This window comes from Myotis lucifugus, unplaced genomic scaffold (genome assembly GCF_000147115.1).
Source record: "Myotis lucifugus unplaced genomic scaffold, Myoluc2.0 scaffold_1622, whole genome shotgun sequence".
Taxonomy (NCBI): domain Eukaryota; kingdom Metazoa; phylum Chordata; class Mammalia; order Chiroptera; family Vespertilionidae; genus Myotis; species Myotis lucifugus.
Genome location: NW_005872670.1, coordinates 36,652 through 50,339, shown reverse-complemented (window position 1 = coordinate 50,339; position 13,688 = coordinate 36,652). Strand labels below are relative to the sequence as shown.

General features: G+C 45.3%; 1 protein-coding gene across 1 annotated transcript in view; it reads left to right on the top strand.

Annotated features, from left to right (window-relative positions):
- Nucleotides 1–6,635: 6,635 nt before the first annotated feature.
- Nucleotides 6,636–13,688, top strand: part of LOC102442039 (zinc finger protein 883-like) — a 7,706-nt gene continuing 653 nt past the window's right edge. The window contains exons 1-3 of the mRNA XM_023748656.1: nt 6,636–6,693; nt 6,997–7,169; nt 11,790–13,683. Coding sequence (XP_023604424.1) covers nt 11,847–13,683 — 1,837 coding nt within the window. The 5' untranslated portion in view covers nt 6,636–6,693; nt 6,997–7,169; nt 11,790–11,846. The remainder of the gene's footprint in view (nt 6,694–6,996; nt 7,170–11,789; nt 13,684–13,688) is intronic.

Below are 13,688 nucleotides of genomic sequence, written 5' to 3'. Positions count from 1 at the left end.
CAATGGGATTATGGGTAGAATATATTTCTTCTTTATAAATTTATTTCTATAATTTTAATGTGCTTGTTATTTCTCTGAATAAACTTCTTTTCATCATAGTGGAAAGCTATACATATAGCCTTTTAGAAATTAGCATTTCCCCAGTTTGTTCTTACCCAACAAGTATGATACACTAGCTACATCAATATTCATGTGCCTATTGATATTTTGAGCATATTATAAAATAATAATTCATGAAAATATTAGGTTATTATGGTTTCTAGCTATAGCTTCCTTGGGCAGTTAAAAATTCTATGCAAGGCAAATTTTTTGTTGTTGTTAATCCTCATCTGAGGATATTTTTTCCATTGAATTTTTGAGTGTGACGGGAGGGGACCTGCCCTCTCCCCTCCTTTGTGTGGCTCCACGATTTCGGTCGGGCGGGTGTCTGAGTGAGGATCTGTGAAAATAGGTCACCCCCTCCCCAAGTAAATGCGTCTGGGATTTCTGTGAACGTGTAGAGAGAAAAGCTGGCTTAAAACTAATGCGCGCACTGTCCGATTTTGGATAGAGTTTTGAGCTAGAGTCTCTTTGCAGATGTGCAGGATGGAGGCCAAGACTGATCATTTACCCCCCCAACCCCCCTCCCAAAAAAAGATGCCAGCTAGATTTTAGCAGCAGGATTGGCATTTCCATAATAAAGAACAGTTTTTAAAGGTTGATCTTAATGGAGGAAGGGGATAGTCGCCTCCTGCCTGTAGCAAAATCTAAAGAATGTGGTCAATTTACGTCTGAAAAGACCAGGTAGGCCAGAACCTGTTTTGCAAGGCTCAAATGTGGTTGTCCAGAGCCGTTTGAAAGTAAAAAGTAAAGTTTACTCTAATTTGCCTCATGAAAAATCTAGAGGACAGAATTAAATCTGTTGGATAAGTATGTCTTGCATTTTTAAAGTTTATTCTTAAAGCTGTTACTGATTGAGAAATGCTGAATATTTTGACTTGCCAGCTAAAAGTTTAAGGTTCGGATTGAATTGGGAAAAATTGTGTAATTGTGGTAACTAAATGCCTTTGCTTATTGGTCCTGATTTGCAAAAAAACAGTGTAGACAGCCACCATTTTGGGCTGCATGACTTGGCAGCCGCCATGTCAGCCACATGACTTGCCGCTCCCCTGGGGGCCGCCATCTTGAAACAGCAAAGGCCCCTCCCTCTGATTTAGTCAAGGGTGGAGTTTTAAGGCGGAGTTTTATGGGACAGGAAGTGTGCTTGCCTCTCGGATTTATTTAATATGTCAAAGTCTTTAAAAGGGACTAATAGCAGTAATCCAATTTCTAAAGTAAAGTATGATTATTTCAGGTAGAAACTGTGGTTTCATGCTGGGCTTAGAGGGCACATTTTTCCTTTGCCTGGGAGGGACAGCGCAGCTGTCCCAGGATCAGAGGGCTCCAGTTAACTTATCAACTCAGTGTTCTGGAGACCCAGGACTGTAATTTAGATAACATGCCTAAGTTTAACCCAGGTTACCCACGGGCTCTAGATAATATGTTAATCAAACTAGGTTATCTGTTGGTATTTTGTGCTGTAAATGTGGCATGCGCCTGTGTAAAAGTGTTTTTGTTTATTCCTGTTTTGTTTTGTTTTCTCCTGTGGTGATTCAAAGTTTTTAATGGGAAATGTTATCTGTCTTTATTGAAAATTGTTTAGCTAGTGAAATTTCTGTTTGTGTCTAAAAAAACAAACAAACCATGTTATGGGTTGGCTCAACGAGATAGACCACCGACTCCGAATTTAAATTTGAAAGCCTTTTTTATTAAGCTGGCCAGCTGACCACAGCCCGTACCTTCCCCCTCTGGGAAGCCTCGCAGCATGTGGCAAAGAGCAAGTGTGCATTTTGATTTTTATAGCAAAACAGTGTTACCTTAGAAGCAAAACAATGTTACCTTAGAAGCTCACAGAAAGTTCATAAGCACAAAGGGGGGGTAAACAGAGTCACACCTGACTGGTCTAAGACAATCTAGCAATTTTTCTTCCATGGTTCCTAACCCTGCAACCCCCCTCCATATGTCAGTCCCTCCTCCCAGCACATACACAATCCTCATATCCTGGCAACACAATCCTTCCCCATACGTCAGTCCCCCCTCCCAGCACATTCTGTAACATTCTGTAACCCTTCCATGGCGCAGTCCCTCACCCTAGCACAACCACAGGCTTGATTTTTTTGAGGCTGAGTGCTCTGACCGATAGCAAAACGCCCTGAGCGGCCGCTGGGATCTTTCCCCAAGGGCGCTTGCTCTCTGTCAGAGGTGGAATCGGCCCACCTAACTAGTAAACATCTCTGTCTCTTTGTTTGTTTGGGCTATGTGATATTCTGTGCTGGGTTGGGATTTTGGAATTCTGGGGTAGATTTAAAAGGTATTTGTGGCTTTTCTAGTCTGATTGGGCCATTTAGGGGTGGTACTCACAGTTCCTCAGGGCAGAGATTTCATGGGCCCTTCCCCCTGCCTGTGAAAGGAAGGCAACGGGCCCTAGAATCTGTACGAGACCAGCCCAACCCCAACTCCTCCTCATCAGCACAGACTAGGAGATTGGGTCTACGACAGAAGGCACCACCAGGAGACCCTCGAGCCACGTTGGAAGGGTCCCTACACCATGGTGCTGACGACCCCCACCGCTCTCAAGGTAAACGGTGTCTCGACCTGGGTCCATCACACTCACGTCCGGTCAGCAGACCCATCCGTGATCTGAGAAGACTTCGTCACCAAATGCAGCATCGATCGAGATCAACGCAACCCACTCAAGCTCAAGCTACGGCGTGCTCGACCTGCCTGATGCTGGTAACATTGCTCACGATCACTCCTGCTGCCGGGAGCCCCCACAATACTGTGTAATAGACTTAGATGATGCCTGCATCTTCATGGACATGGCTGCAAAAAGACAAGGACAATTCATAGGAAGGTCAAGAATAGACTTTAGTAGGATTTGGCTGCCTGAAGCGGCCATGATGCCAGTATTATGTTTCATTGTATTGATATGTTATATTGACCTTTGATTCTTTTGCAGGTTTGAATGTATGTTGGCTGTCCTGGAAGGGAACTATGTGGGGTGACCCCCAAAAGTAAAGGGTGCCTAGCTGCCAAGAGGGCAGGTGCCCATCAGGTTTTGGTCTCTGTTGAGAGACAGATAACAGTTGGCAGCCTGTGTACTGCTTGCAGGCTATTTGGTTCCTCTTTCTTTGCTTCTTGGTGAGCCTGGCTAGAGGTTTGTCAATCTTGTTTATCCTTTCATAGAACCAGCTCTTGGTTTCATTGATTTTCTGTAATTTTTCTGTCACAGTCCCTTCCTCCAAACACATTCAGTAATCTTTCCATGCCATGGTCCCTCCCCCAGCATAGGCACTGGATTTGGCTGACAGCGGTGTGTAGGTACATCGTGTCCCACTTACACTGAAGCCTGGAAAGCTTTAGATGTGGCCGTGGAAACACAGGTGATAGGGGAGGGGTATGCTTAGTGTCCTCCCCTAACCTGCTTCCAAAATCATGAATGACTCCCTTGGAATTTCCAAAGGTTAAGTGATTAAACCAAAACAAACTCATGGCTTTTATATGTTAGATTAGTTTAGATCCTTGGGAAGACATATGTTTACACTGTCCTCTTGGCAAGAGCATCCAGGGATTCAGCATAAGGATTCCAGTAAAAACCGGGGAGTCTGCATGTACACAGACTTATTTGCAAAGATCAGGGAACAATTAGGGGCACCGCCTTCGACACTCCTCTCAGTCTCCCCGCATTCTGGTAAACAGGGCAGTAGCCTCCCACACACTTCCCTTTTATCAGAATGTCCTCCTTACAAACTTTCCAAACAAGTCTCTTGTGCTCCCCAGCATGTAAGGAAGGGGTAAGAAAACAGTCAGAAATCTGGAGTGAATGAAACCTAAACCAGTCAGTACCTTGGAGCTTTAGGACATTTGTGGATGAGCATAAAGTGCATCCAACCTCCACATCTGCGGGTGACGGTGTAGCTTATATCGTAGAGAAGCTGAATAAAATACTGAAAGCACCTGAAGGTATTAGAGAAAAATCAAGTCAGACAGAACCTGAAGGCAATTGCTGGAGAGAATGTGGGAGCACCTAGGCAAGCCCCACATTTACCTGTGCTTTCCCCCCAGGGCATTTACTAACTGATAGAGCAAGGAACAGAGACCGAGATGAAAGAGGTGGCCAGGCCTTGTGGCATTTCAGTTGGCTGGGAAGAAGGAAGTTGGAGTTCAGAGATGCCATGTGCTGGGGTCCAGCCCCGGGGGTCCAGAGATTCCGGAAGGTGTGGACGGAGTTGGTGAATTATGTTTTACACAGAGACAGCGTTCAGAACTCTGTAGCTCTCTTTAGTCTTTGCCGGGAGCTGGTCCATCCTTGCTATTTCAAGTGACCTGGCATATATGGCATACTTTTCTTAATATGTTTGCTCACCTTCTTGGTGCTATGTGTTTTAACCAAGGTCACCTCTCCAAGAAAGGTTGTTTTCCCAGGTAGGGATTTTTCCCTGAAGTTAGGGATGGGATAAAACCCCTTAACTAAGTGCCAGGCGTGTAGTTAATCACTTTAACTACAAACACTCACACTTAAGCTACATAATCTTTACTCCCTGGAATGGAGATAAGAACTGCCCTAACCTTTGGAATAGAGATTGACAGGATTAAAATCGACTGGTATAAATACAGATGTAACAAGACAGTAAACATCAGATCCTAATCAGATCCTAACCAGAACTTCCCTGGAGATCCTGGCTAGAGGTCCTGACTAGGCTGCTGATCAACTGAAGGCTGTCTCCGTGTCATTCCTACTTTGCTGACTCCATCCACACCTTTGGGGACCCCGGACCTGCTGGGGTTGGACCCCAGCATGGCTGAGGCCACAGGGAAAGATCCTGAGGCAGACTGAGCCTTTATTTTTATAGTCAAAGGTAAACAAGATAGTGGTTACCAAAGTTACACTATTCTTGTGAGTTTCACTTGTTTACACTGTTCTGGTGAGTTTCACTTGTTTTTGTTCTTGTTGCACTGCCATCAGCCCATTAGCTTCCCAGGTAAGATCTAAGGAGCCCTATAAGGTGAAGCATGATTATGCTAAGAGGACTGTGTCCTCTAAGCTGGGACTTGTTTCTGGCTTTTAATCCTATATTGGGTCCCCACAGCCATGGAGTCTGAGATTTGAAATGGAAGTGGGAACCTTACAGGAATGAGCTCTAGATTCAATGTGCAGTTTCCACTTGAGGTGTTTGTCAGTTCCTAAGCCCTGCATAGTCAGGGCAACATTCCCAGCCACTAAGTTGAAAGCAACAGTTGGTAAGCTAATCAGTTGTTCAGCCCAGCCAGCGTGGCTCAGTGGTTGAGCATCAACCTGTGAACCAGGAGGTCACAGATTGATTCTCAGTCAGGGCACATTCCTGGGTTGCCGGCTCAATCCCCAGTGTGGGGCTTGCAAAAGGCAGCTGAACAATGATTCACTCTCATCATTGATATTTCTATCTCTCCCTCCCTTTCCTTTCCTCTCCGAAATCAACCTGGTTTAGCTCAGTGGATAGAGGGTCAGCCTGCAGACTGGAGGGTCCCGGTTCAATTCCAGTCAAGGACACATGTTCAGGTTGCGGGCTTGTCCCCCAGTAGAGGGTGTGTGGGAGGCAGCCGATCATGATTCTCTCTCATCATTGATATTTCTATCTCTCCCTCCCTCTCCTTTCCTCTCTGAAATCAATACAAATATCTTATTTAATGAAGAGGGAATATGCAAAAGGAGCATCACAAATATTTTGGTGCCCATAATAGTGGCAGGTGTTTCTGTAACAAAATGTCTGCACCCAAGCAGAGGCTAAGTTCCCGTAATGAGACTTAACCAGCAATCAGCAGGGACCTGAGGCTGCATCCCCCGCCCTGTGGGATTTGACGGGAGATCGCAGGCCATGTCTCCAACCTGGTGGGGATTGACAGAGGACCTCAAAGAGCTCCCCTCCACCCTGGCATTGGGCCAGGGAACCCCAGGCTGCACCCCCACCTGGCAGAGCTTGATGGGAGACCTTGGGCCACTCCCCCCAGCCCTGGCGCCATGCCAGGGAACCTCAGACCAAGCCCCCCTACCCAGCGGGGCTTGATGGGGGACCTCAAGGCACACCCCTGTCCCAGGCCTGGGGACCTAAGGCTCCACCCCCACTTGGCATGCACTGGGAGACCTGAGGCTGAGCACCCCTCCTGGCAAGGCTGAACAGGGGTGGTGCAGGCTGATCTGGGTCTTGTGCAATTTCAAGGAGCAAGCGGTGGGCTGGGATTTGACTCTGAGTCCCACGGCACACCCCATACTGACAAGAGGAAGATTTTCATATACATTTTACTAATTTTCTTTCATCTCTGACACTTCAATTATAGAGAAAGGGCAAATAGTAATATTAAAATATTTCCTGTAATTAATTCTTTTTTAATGTGCTCGAATTTCGAGCACCAGGCCACTACTATTAAAATTTTTAAAAAGATGTCACAGAGTATACAGTTGAAATTACTGCAGTGAATAAGAGGACAAAGAAATTGACCTTTTCATGCAATAAAAACATTTCCTTTGTTCTTATTTGGAAGAAGTATTCAGGTTAATATTTTTCTCTGTGCTTCCTTCAAGGTAACTGAGCTCCAGCTGCTCTTCTTCCCTAAGAAGATCCATGAGACACTCCTCAGGTGAGTTCTAGTCCATACTTCAGATTTAAGCTCAGAAATATGTCCAGGCCCGAGTAGAGGAATATGTAACAGTGGCCTCTGCTCCCTCCCACCTGTCAGGATGACCTCCCACCTAAGAAAATCACATCCTGGGCATGAAGATGTCTCGATTTCCCTGCCTGAAGCTTGGATCTCTCCAGCTGGGCTCTCCTCATCATTCTCAGATTTCTATGTTGTCACCACTTAGTTTAATGGAAATTACCATCCCCTGGAGCCGGGAGAACCGAGTTACTGCCTGAACCTACTATTTTTTTTCGTCTGCAGTTTATCCAGTTACTTTCCCTGGTCCTCACTGAGACCTGTGCAGCTCCAGTAGCAGTTTTCCAAGATTTCCCAGGACTAAGAGGTTTCCCAGGAGGCATACTAGCATTCCCGAACAGCCCCAGGAAAACTGGGTAGAGTCAGTCCCACTCTTAATGGTGGAGTTTGTAGTCTGAGTAAGTGCACATGTGAAGTTCTTTTTTTTTTTTTTGTTTCCATTATATATATTTTTTAATCTTCATTGTTCAGATTATTACAGTTGTTCCTCTTTTTTCCCCCATACCTCCCCTCCACGCAGTTCCCACCCCACCCTCTGCCCTTACTCCCGCCACCCACTGTTCTCATCCATAGGTGCACGATTTTTGTCCAGTCTCTTCCTGCACCCCCCACACTCCTTCCCCTCCCCCCCACGAGAATAGTCAGTGCACTCCTTTTCTATGCCCCTGATTCTATTATATTCACCAGTTTATTTTGTTCATCAGATTATTTATTCACTTAATTTTTAGATTCACTTCTTGATAGATATGTATTTGTTGGTCATAATTTGTATCTTTACCTTTTTTTTCCTCTTCTAAAAGGATACCTTTCAGCATCTCATATAATACTGGTTTGGTGGTGATGAACTCCTTTAGCTTTGCCTTATCTGTGAAGGTCTTTATCGGACCTTCAATTCTGAATGATAGCTTTGCTGGGTAAAGTAATCTTGGTTGTAGGTTCTTGGCATTCATCACTTTGAAAATTTCCTGCCACTCCCTTCTGGCCTGCATAGTCTCTGTTGAGAAATCAGCTGACAGTCCTATGGGTACTCCCTTGGAGGTAACTGACTTTCTTTCTCTTGCTGCTTTTAAGATTCTCTCTTTGTTTTTTTGCTCTTGTTATTTTAATTATGATGTTTCTTGGTGTGGTCCTCTTTGGATTCCTTTTGTTTGGGGTTCTCTGCGCTTCCTGGACTTGTAAGTCTATTTCTTTCACCAGGTAGGGGAAGTTTTCTGTCATTATTTCTTCAAATAGGTTTTTGATATCTCGCTCTCTCTCTTCTTCTGGCACCCCTATAATTCGGATGCTGGTGCACTTAAAGTTGTCCCAGATGCTCCTTTTGCCATCTTTGTAGTTTTGAATTCTTTTTTCATTTTGCTTTTCTGGTTGGGTGTTTTTTGCTTCTTTGTATTTCAAATCTTTGACTTGATTCTTGTGATCTTCTAGTATGCTCTTGGAACTCTGCATAATATCCTTTATTTCAGTCAGTGTATGCTTAATTTTTAGTTGATTATTTTTCATAACCTGGAGGATCTCTCTAGATTTCCTTAGGGTCTCACTAAATTTATTGGTGGTTTCTAGATAATTCTTGAAAAACCTTAAACGTGTGGTTTTGAACTCTATATCCAGGATTTTGTTTTCCTCCATTTCTGTCATTTGTGACCTGTTTCTTTGTCTCCGCATTTTTTATGCTTCCCTGTGTTGGTAGAGTGGCTTTGTGTGCTAGGTGTCCTAAAGGGCCCAGTGGCTCAGCCTCCCCAATTACCAGAGGAGGACACCCTTGGTGTACCCCTTTTTGGCTTTGTGCACAGTCTTGTTGTAGTCAAGCCTTGACTGTTGCAGGCATCACTTTGAGTAACTGACCCCCAGGCCAATTGGCTACGAGAATCAGCCCTGTCTGCAGTGGGAGAACCCCGGAGCTGGAGACACCCCTCTGGGGCAGAACCCGCCTCAGTGGGGCCCTGGTGCTCACTGAGTCTGCCCCCTGAATGTGTCCCCCATGGATCTGAGGAGCCACAATCTGGATGGTTCCACGCTGACCACTGGGTACACTGGCTCTTGGATCCCTAAGGAGGTGCTAATCTACCCTCTACCTGAGGCTACCCAGCAGGACATATGGAGAGATTACTCTTCTTTGTTTGGGTTTGAAGGTGCCCAGATGAGGCCCAGCTGTGAAGCAGTGCAAGCTGCTATGGGGCATTGGGCCTTTTGGATGTTCTGGGTTGCTCTGATTCAGCTGCAGTTTGTTAAGTAATTTTCAGATTGCAAAGGGCCAGGCCTTTCATATGCAGAAGCCTCTGCAACAGCTTGGGTGGCGTTGGGTCTCGGGATCAACAGGGCGGAGCAAGCAGCTATGGCTACTCCCCCGTCCTACCCTAAGAGGCCCCATGTCTCAGTGTCCAGGTAATCGCTGCAAGCACCTCTGAGAGGAAGTCGCCCTCAAGTTCTGCCCGGTGCCAGACTGTCCAGTTTCTCCCCGTATTGAGTCTGGGTCCCCTGAGACTCACCCAGAACTGCAGTCCAGAGCAGTCAGGAGCTTGAGACTCCCTCCCAATTGAAAAGACAACCGTGTCCTCAGCTGCCAGCCCTTTCTGCGTGTGCCTCAGTACCTCTGCACTTTACTTCCACACCTCCTCTGAGTCTCAGTGTGCTTTACTCTTTCATTCCAGTTCTAGAATTTCTACTAAGCCAGCCTTCCTGAGGTTCTGGATGATATCCGCTTTATCTTTTAGTTGTATTTTTGAAGTGGCTACATGAAGCAGCAATTTCCGGTGTTTACATATGCTGACATCTTGGTTTCTCCTCCGGAATTTCTTGTTGGTGATGGAACTAGCGTGCTTCCTGATGGTGGGAATGATCACCTCTGGAGAAACTGTATAAACGCCCAGGGAACTCTCTATACTATTTTTGCAATGTCTTGTGTACCTTGAATTATTTCAAAGTGAAAAGTGTATTCTTTTTATTAACATTATACTGTAGGCCCTGTCCAGGTGGCTCAACTGGGTAGAGCAGCAGTTGCCAACCAGTGGTCCATGGACTACTGGTGGTCCGTGAGGTCAGAAAGGTTGGCGACTGCTGGGTTAGAGTGTCATCCTGTGCACCAAAAGTAGTCTGTGGGTTCAATCCCCGGATGGGGTGTGTACAGAGGGCAACCAATCAATATTTCTCTCTCACATCAATATCCCTTCCCCTTCCCCTTCCCTTTACTCTTACCCTTACCTTTCCCCTTCCCTCTGAAGTTTTTTTTTTTTTAAGATTTTTTTTTAAAATATATTTTATTGATTTTTTACAGAGAGGAAGGGAGAGACATAGAGAGTCAGAAACTTCAATGAGAGAGAAACATCGATCAGCCGCCTCCTGCACATCCCCCACTGGGGATGTGCCCGCAACCCAGGTACATGCCCTTGACCGGAATCGAACCTGGGACCCTTGAGTCCGCAGGCCAACGCTCTATCCACTGAGCCATACCGGTTTCGGCTGAAGTTCTTTCTCTTCCTGTTGAGGATGTGCCAATGGGTGTTCCCATGTACCTATCCCTTAGTATATTTTTTCAAAATTAAGTTTCCAGAGTTTTACTTTCCATATTAAAACACTTGGGTTGCGGGAAACGAGTTAAGTCGGCTCGCGTGAATTGCGCGTACTCCGCGGGAGCCGTCTTAAACTCGGTTCATATAGATTTGTGGTGGAGTGCGGGAAACGTGTAAACTCGGGCCGATTGTAACTGCGTATTACCAAATATTTCATTTCAATCGAACCCATACTTCAAAAGATATAGGCATTTTAACGCACCATCTTTTATTTTGGCGGAAATTCACCTGACACCGTAGTGTTAAGCACTACCATTTTGTGCAGACAATAAGTATACATTTGGAAGGAGGCTGTTGACAATAAATGTGGGAAGGTATGTGAGGAAAAAACCCCTTCAATTATGTCATGGTTCGTATAGGTCTCTCTGCTCTGGAGATGGGGGACATCTAGAGCAAGAATTCTCTCAGAGTCTTAGCTTCTCTAGGTAGGATAGGACTTTGTGTTGTCACAAAATTATCTCCATTGCCATGGTAACGGTTTCTCTTCATCTGTCGCTGAGGCTCGGGGAAGTCTTTTGGAGTGAGCCAGTGCTCTGACAGCTGACAGATGTTGCACTAAGAGCCAGAGGAAATGGGGACATGTGGATCCATGGGCCTTCCTGAGATCTGCCAATTCTGGCCACTGTTGAACTCATCAATTTCAGATTTTTACTTTTAGCTAAACATGATATATTTAATTTTCATTTTTACTTTGGTGGTTTTCCCTTACAGTTAGTGTTTCTTTAATGTTATGAATGCCTTTTTTGTTACTGCTTCTTTTTTATCCATTTCAAAAACTTTTATCCTAGAAAAAAATATGTTTCTCTCAAACTAATTTTATGTCTCTCTGTAGTTACTTTTGTGAGAAGGTCCATCTTCTCCAGACACCGTTTCATCTGAAATCAATAGCAATTCTCTTGTATTTCTTTGCCCAAACACATGACTTTGTTTATCTCATCCAAATTACTTCAAAACCCAGGCAACAAGTGTACTTTAGGACATGGATGAACTGACTCTTTTTACGCTACGCTTGCTCATACAAGTGCTTTGCAGTGCAGTTGTTTGCCCTTTTTTAAAAAAAATACATTTTATTGATTTTTTTACAGAGGAAGAGAGTGGGATAGAGAGTTAGAAACATTGATGAGAGAGAAACATCAATCAGCTGCCTCTGGAACACACCCTGCTGGGGATGTGCCCAAAACCACGGAATATGCCCTTAACTAGAATCGAGCCTGGAACCCTTCAGGCTGCAGACCAATGCTCTATCCACTGAGCCAAACCAGTTAGGGCAGTTGTTTGCCCTTTTTAAAGTCAACAATTGCCCCTAGCTAGTTGGGTCAGTGAAAGAGTGTTGGCCTGTGAACTGAAGGATCCTAGGTTTGACTCCTGTCAAGTGCATATGCCTAGGTATTAATAAAGTCAATAGTTGACTTCCAGTTTTCTCCTTGTGATGGGAATTTCCTCTTCTCTCAGGATCACCTAAGTGGGTCAGAGCATCCTGAGCACTAGGTCTTGGATGGAGATGCGAAAATGAGAAGGCGCAAGAGTCCTGGTCCCCACCAACCAGCCTCCCTGGTGACGAGTTCTGCGCCTGGAACAGTGACCACTGTGCCCCTGGCAGCCTCCTCTCCTGCCATCCTCACCATGTTCAACCCACAGAGGCCCCCAGCTGATGTTCGTGTTACTTTTGAGGATGTTGCTGTGCACTTCTCTAAGGAGGAATGGTGCCTCCTTGATGAGGCTCAGAGACACCTGTTCCTCGAAGTGATGCTGGAGAACTTTGAACTCATATCCTCTCTAGGTTGCTGCTGTGGAGCAGAGGATGTGGAGGCACCTACTGAACAGCATGTTTCTGGGACAGTGTCACAGGCAAAGAACCCCAATGGAGCTGTGTCCTCCCAGAAGAGCCACCCCTGTGAGTGTTGTGGGCCAGTCCTGAGAGACATTTTCCACTTGGTTGAGCAGCAGGGAACACAACACAGCCTGAAACTATTGAGGTGTGGGGCATGTGCAAAGCAGTTTCATTTCAGCCAGAAAGCCATTGGCTGCAACCAGACGCTTGCTCAGGACCATGGTGTCTGTAATGGACTACAGTGTTTTGTGTGCCGTGAATGTGAAAAATCTTTTACAAAAATCTCTGATCTCCAGTATCATCAGAAATTGCACACAGGAGAAAGTCCATACGAGTGCAGTGAATGTGGGAAATGCTATAAACAACAATCCACCCTTATTCGTCACCAGCGAGTTCATTCTAAAGAAAAGCGTCATGAGTGTGGCGAATGTGGGAAATTCTTTAGCCCCCGTTCAAAGCTCGTGGAACACCAGAGAGTTCACACTGGAGAAAGGCCATATGAATGTGTTGACTGTGGGAAATCCTTTAGACAAAGTTCAAACCTCATTCAACACCAGAAAGTTCACACTGGAGAAAAGCCATATGAGTGTGGTGAATGTGGAAAACATTATACCAGAATCTCTGCTCTTCGTTATCATCAGAAACTTCACACTGGAGAAAGGTCTTATGAGTGCATTCAGTGTGGGAAATCTTTAACCACTAGTGTAGGCCTCCGTTATCATCAGAGACTTCACACTGGGGAAAAGCCTTATAAGTGCAATGAATGTGGGAAATCTTTTGTCAAGATCGATCAGCTGAGTTATCATCAGAAATGTCACACTGGAGAAAGAGCTTATAAGTGCAGTCTGTGTGGGGAATCTTTTACCACTCGGATAGGCCTCAGTTATCATCACAGACTTCACACTGGAGAAAGGCCTTATGAGTGCAGTCAGTGTGGTAAATCTTTTACCAGTAAGACTATGCTCCATTGTCACCAGAGAATTCACACTGGAGAAAGGCTTTATGAGTGCAGTGAATGTGGGAAATCTTTTGTCAGGAGCTGTGAGTTGAGTTATCATCAGAAATTTCACACTGGAGAAAGGCCTTATGAGTGCAGTCAGTGTGGAAAATCTTTTACCTGTAAGAGTAACCTCCATTGTCATCAGAGAATTCACACTGGAGAAAGGCCTTATGAGTGCAGTCAGTGTGGGAAATCTTTTACCCATAGGAGGAGCTTCAGTCGTCATCAGAGAATGCACACCGGAGAAAGGCCTTACGAGTGCAGTCAGTGTGGGAAATCTTTTACAAGTAGGAGGAGCCTCCGTTGTCATCAGAGTCTTCACACTGGAGAAAGGCCTTATAAGTGCAGTCAGTGTGGGAAATCTTTTACCAGTAAGGGTAGCCTCCGTTCTCATCAGAGAATGCACACCGGAGAAAGGCCTTATGAGTGCAGTCAGTGTGGGAAATCTTTTACCAGTAAGGATAACCTCCGTTCTCATCAGAGAATGCACACCGGAGAAAGGCCTTATGAGTGCAGTCAG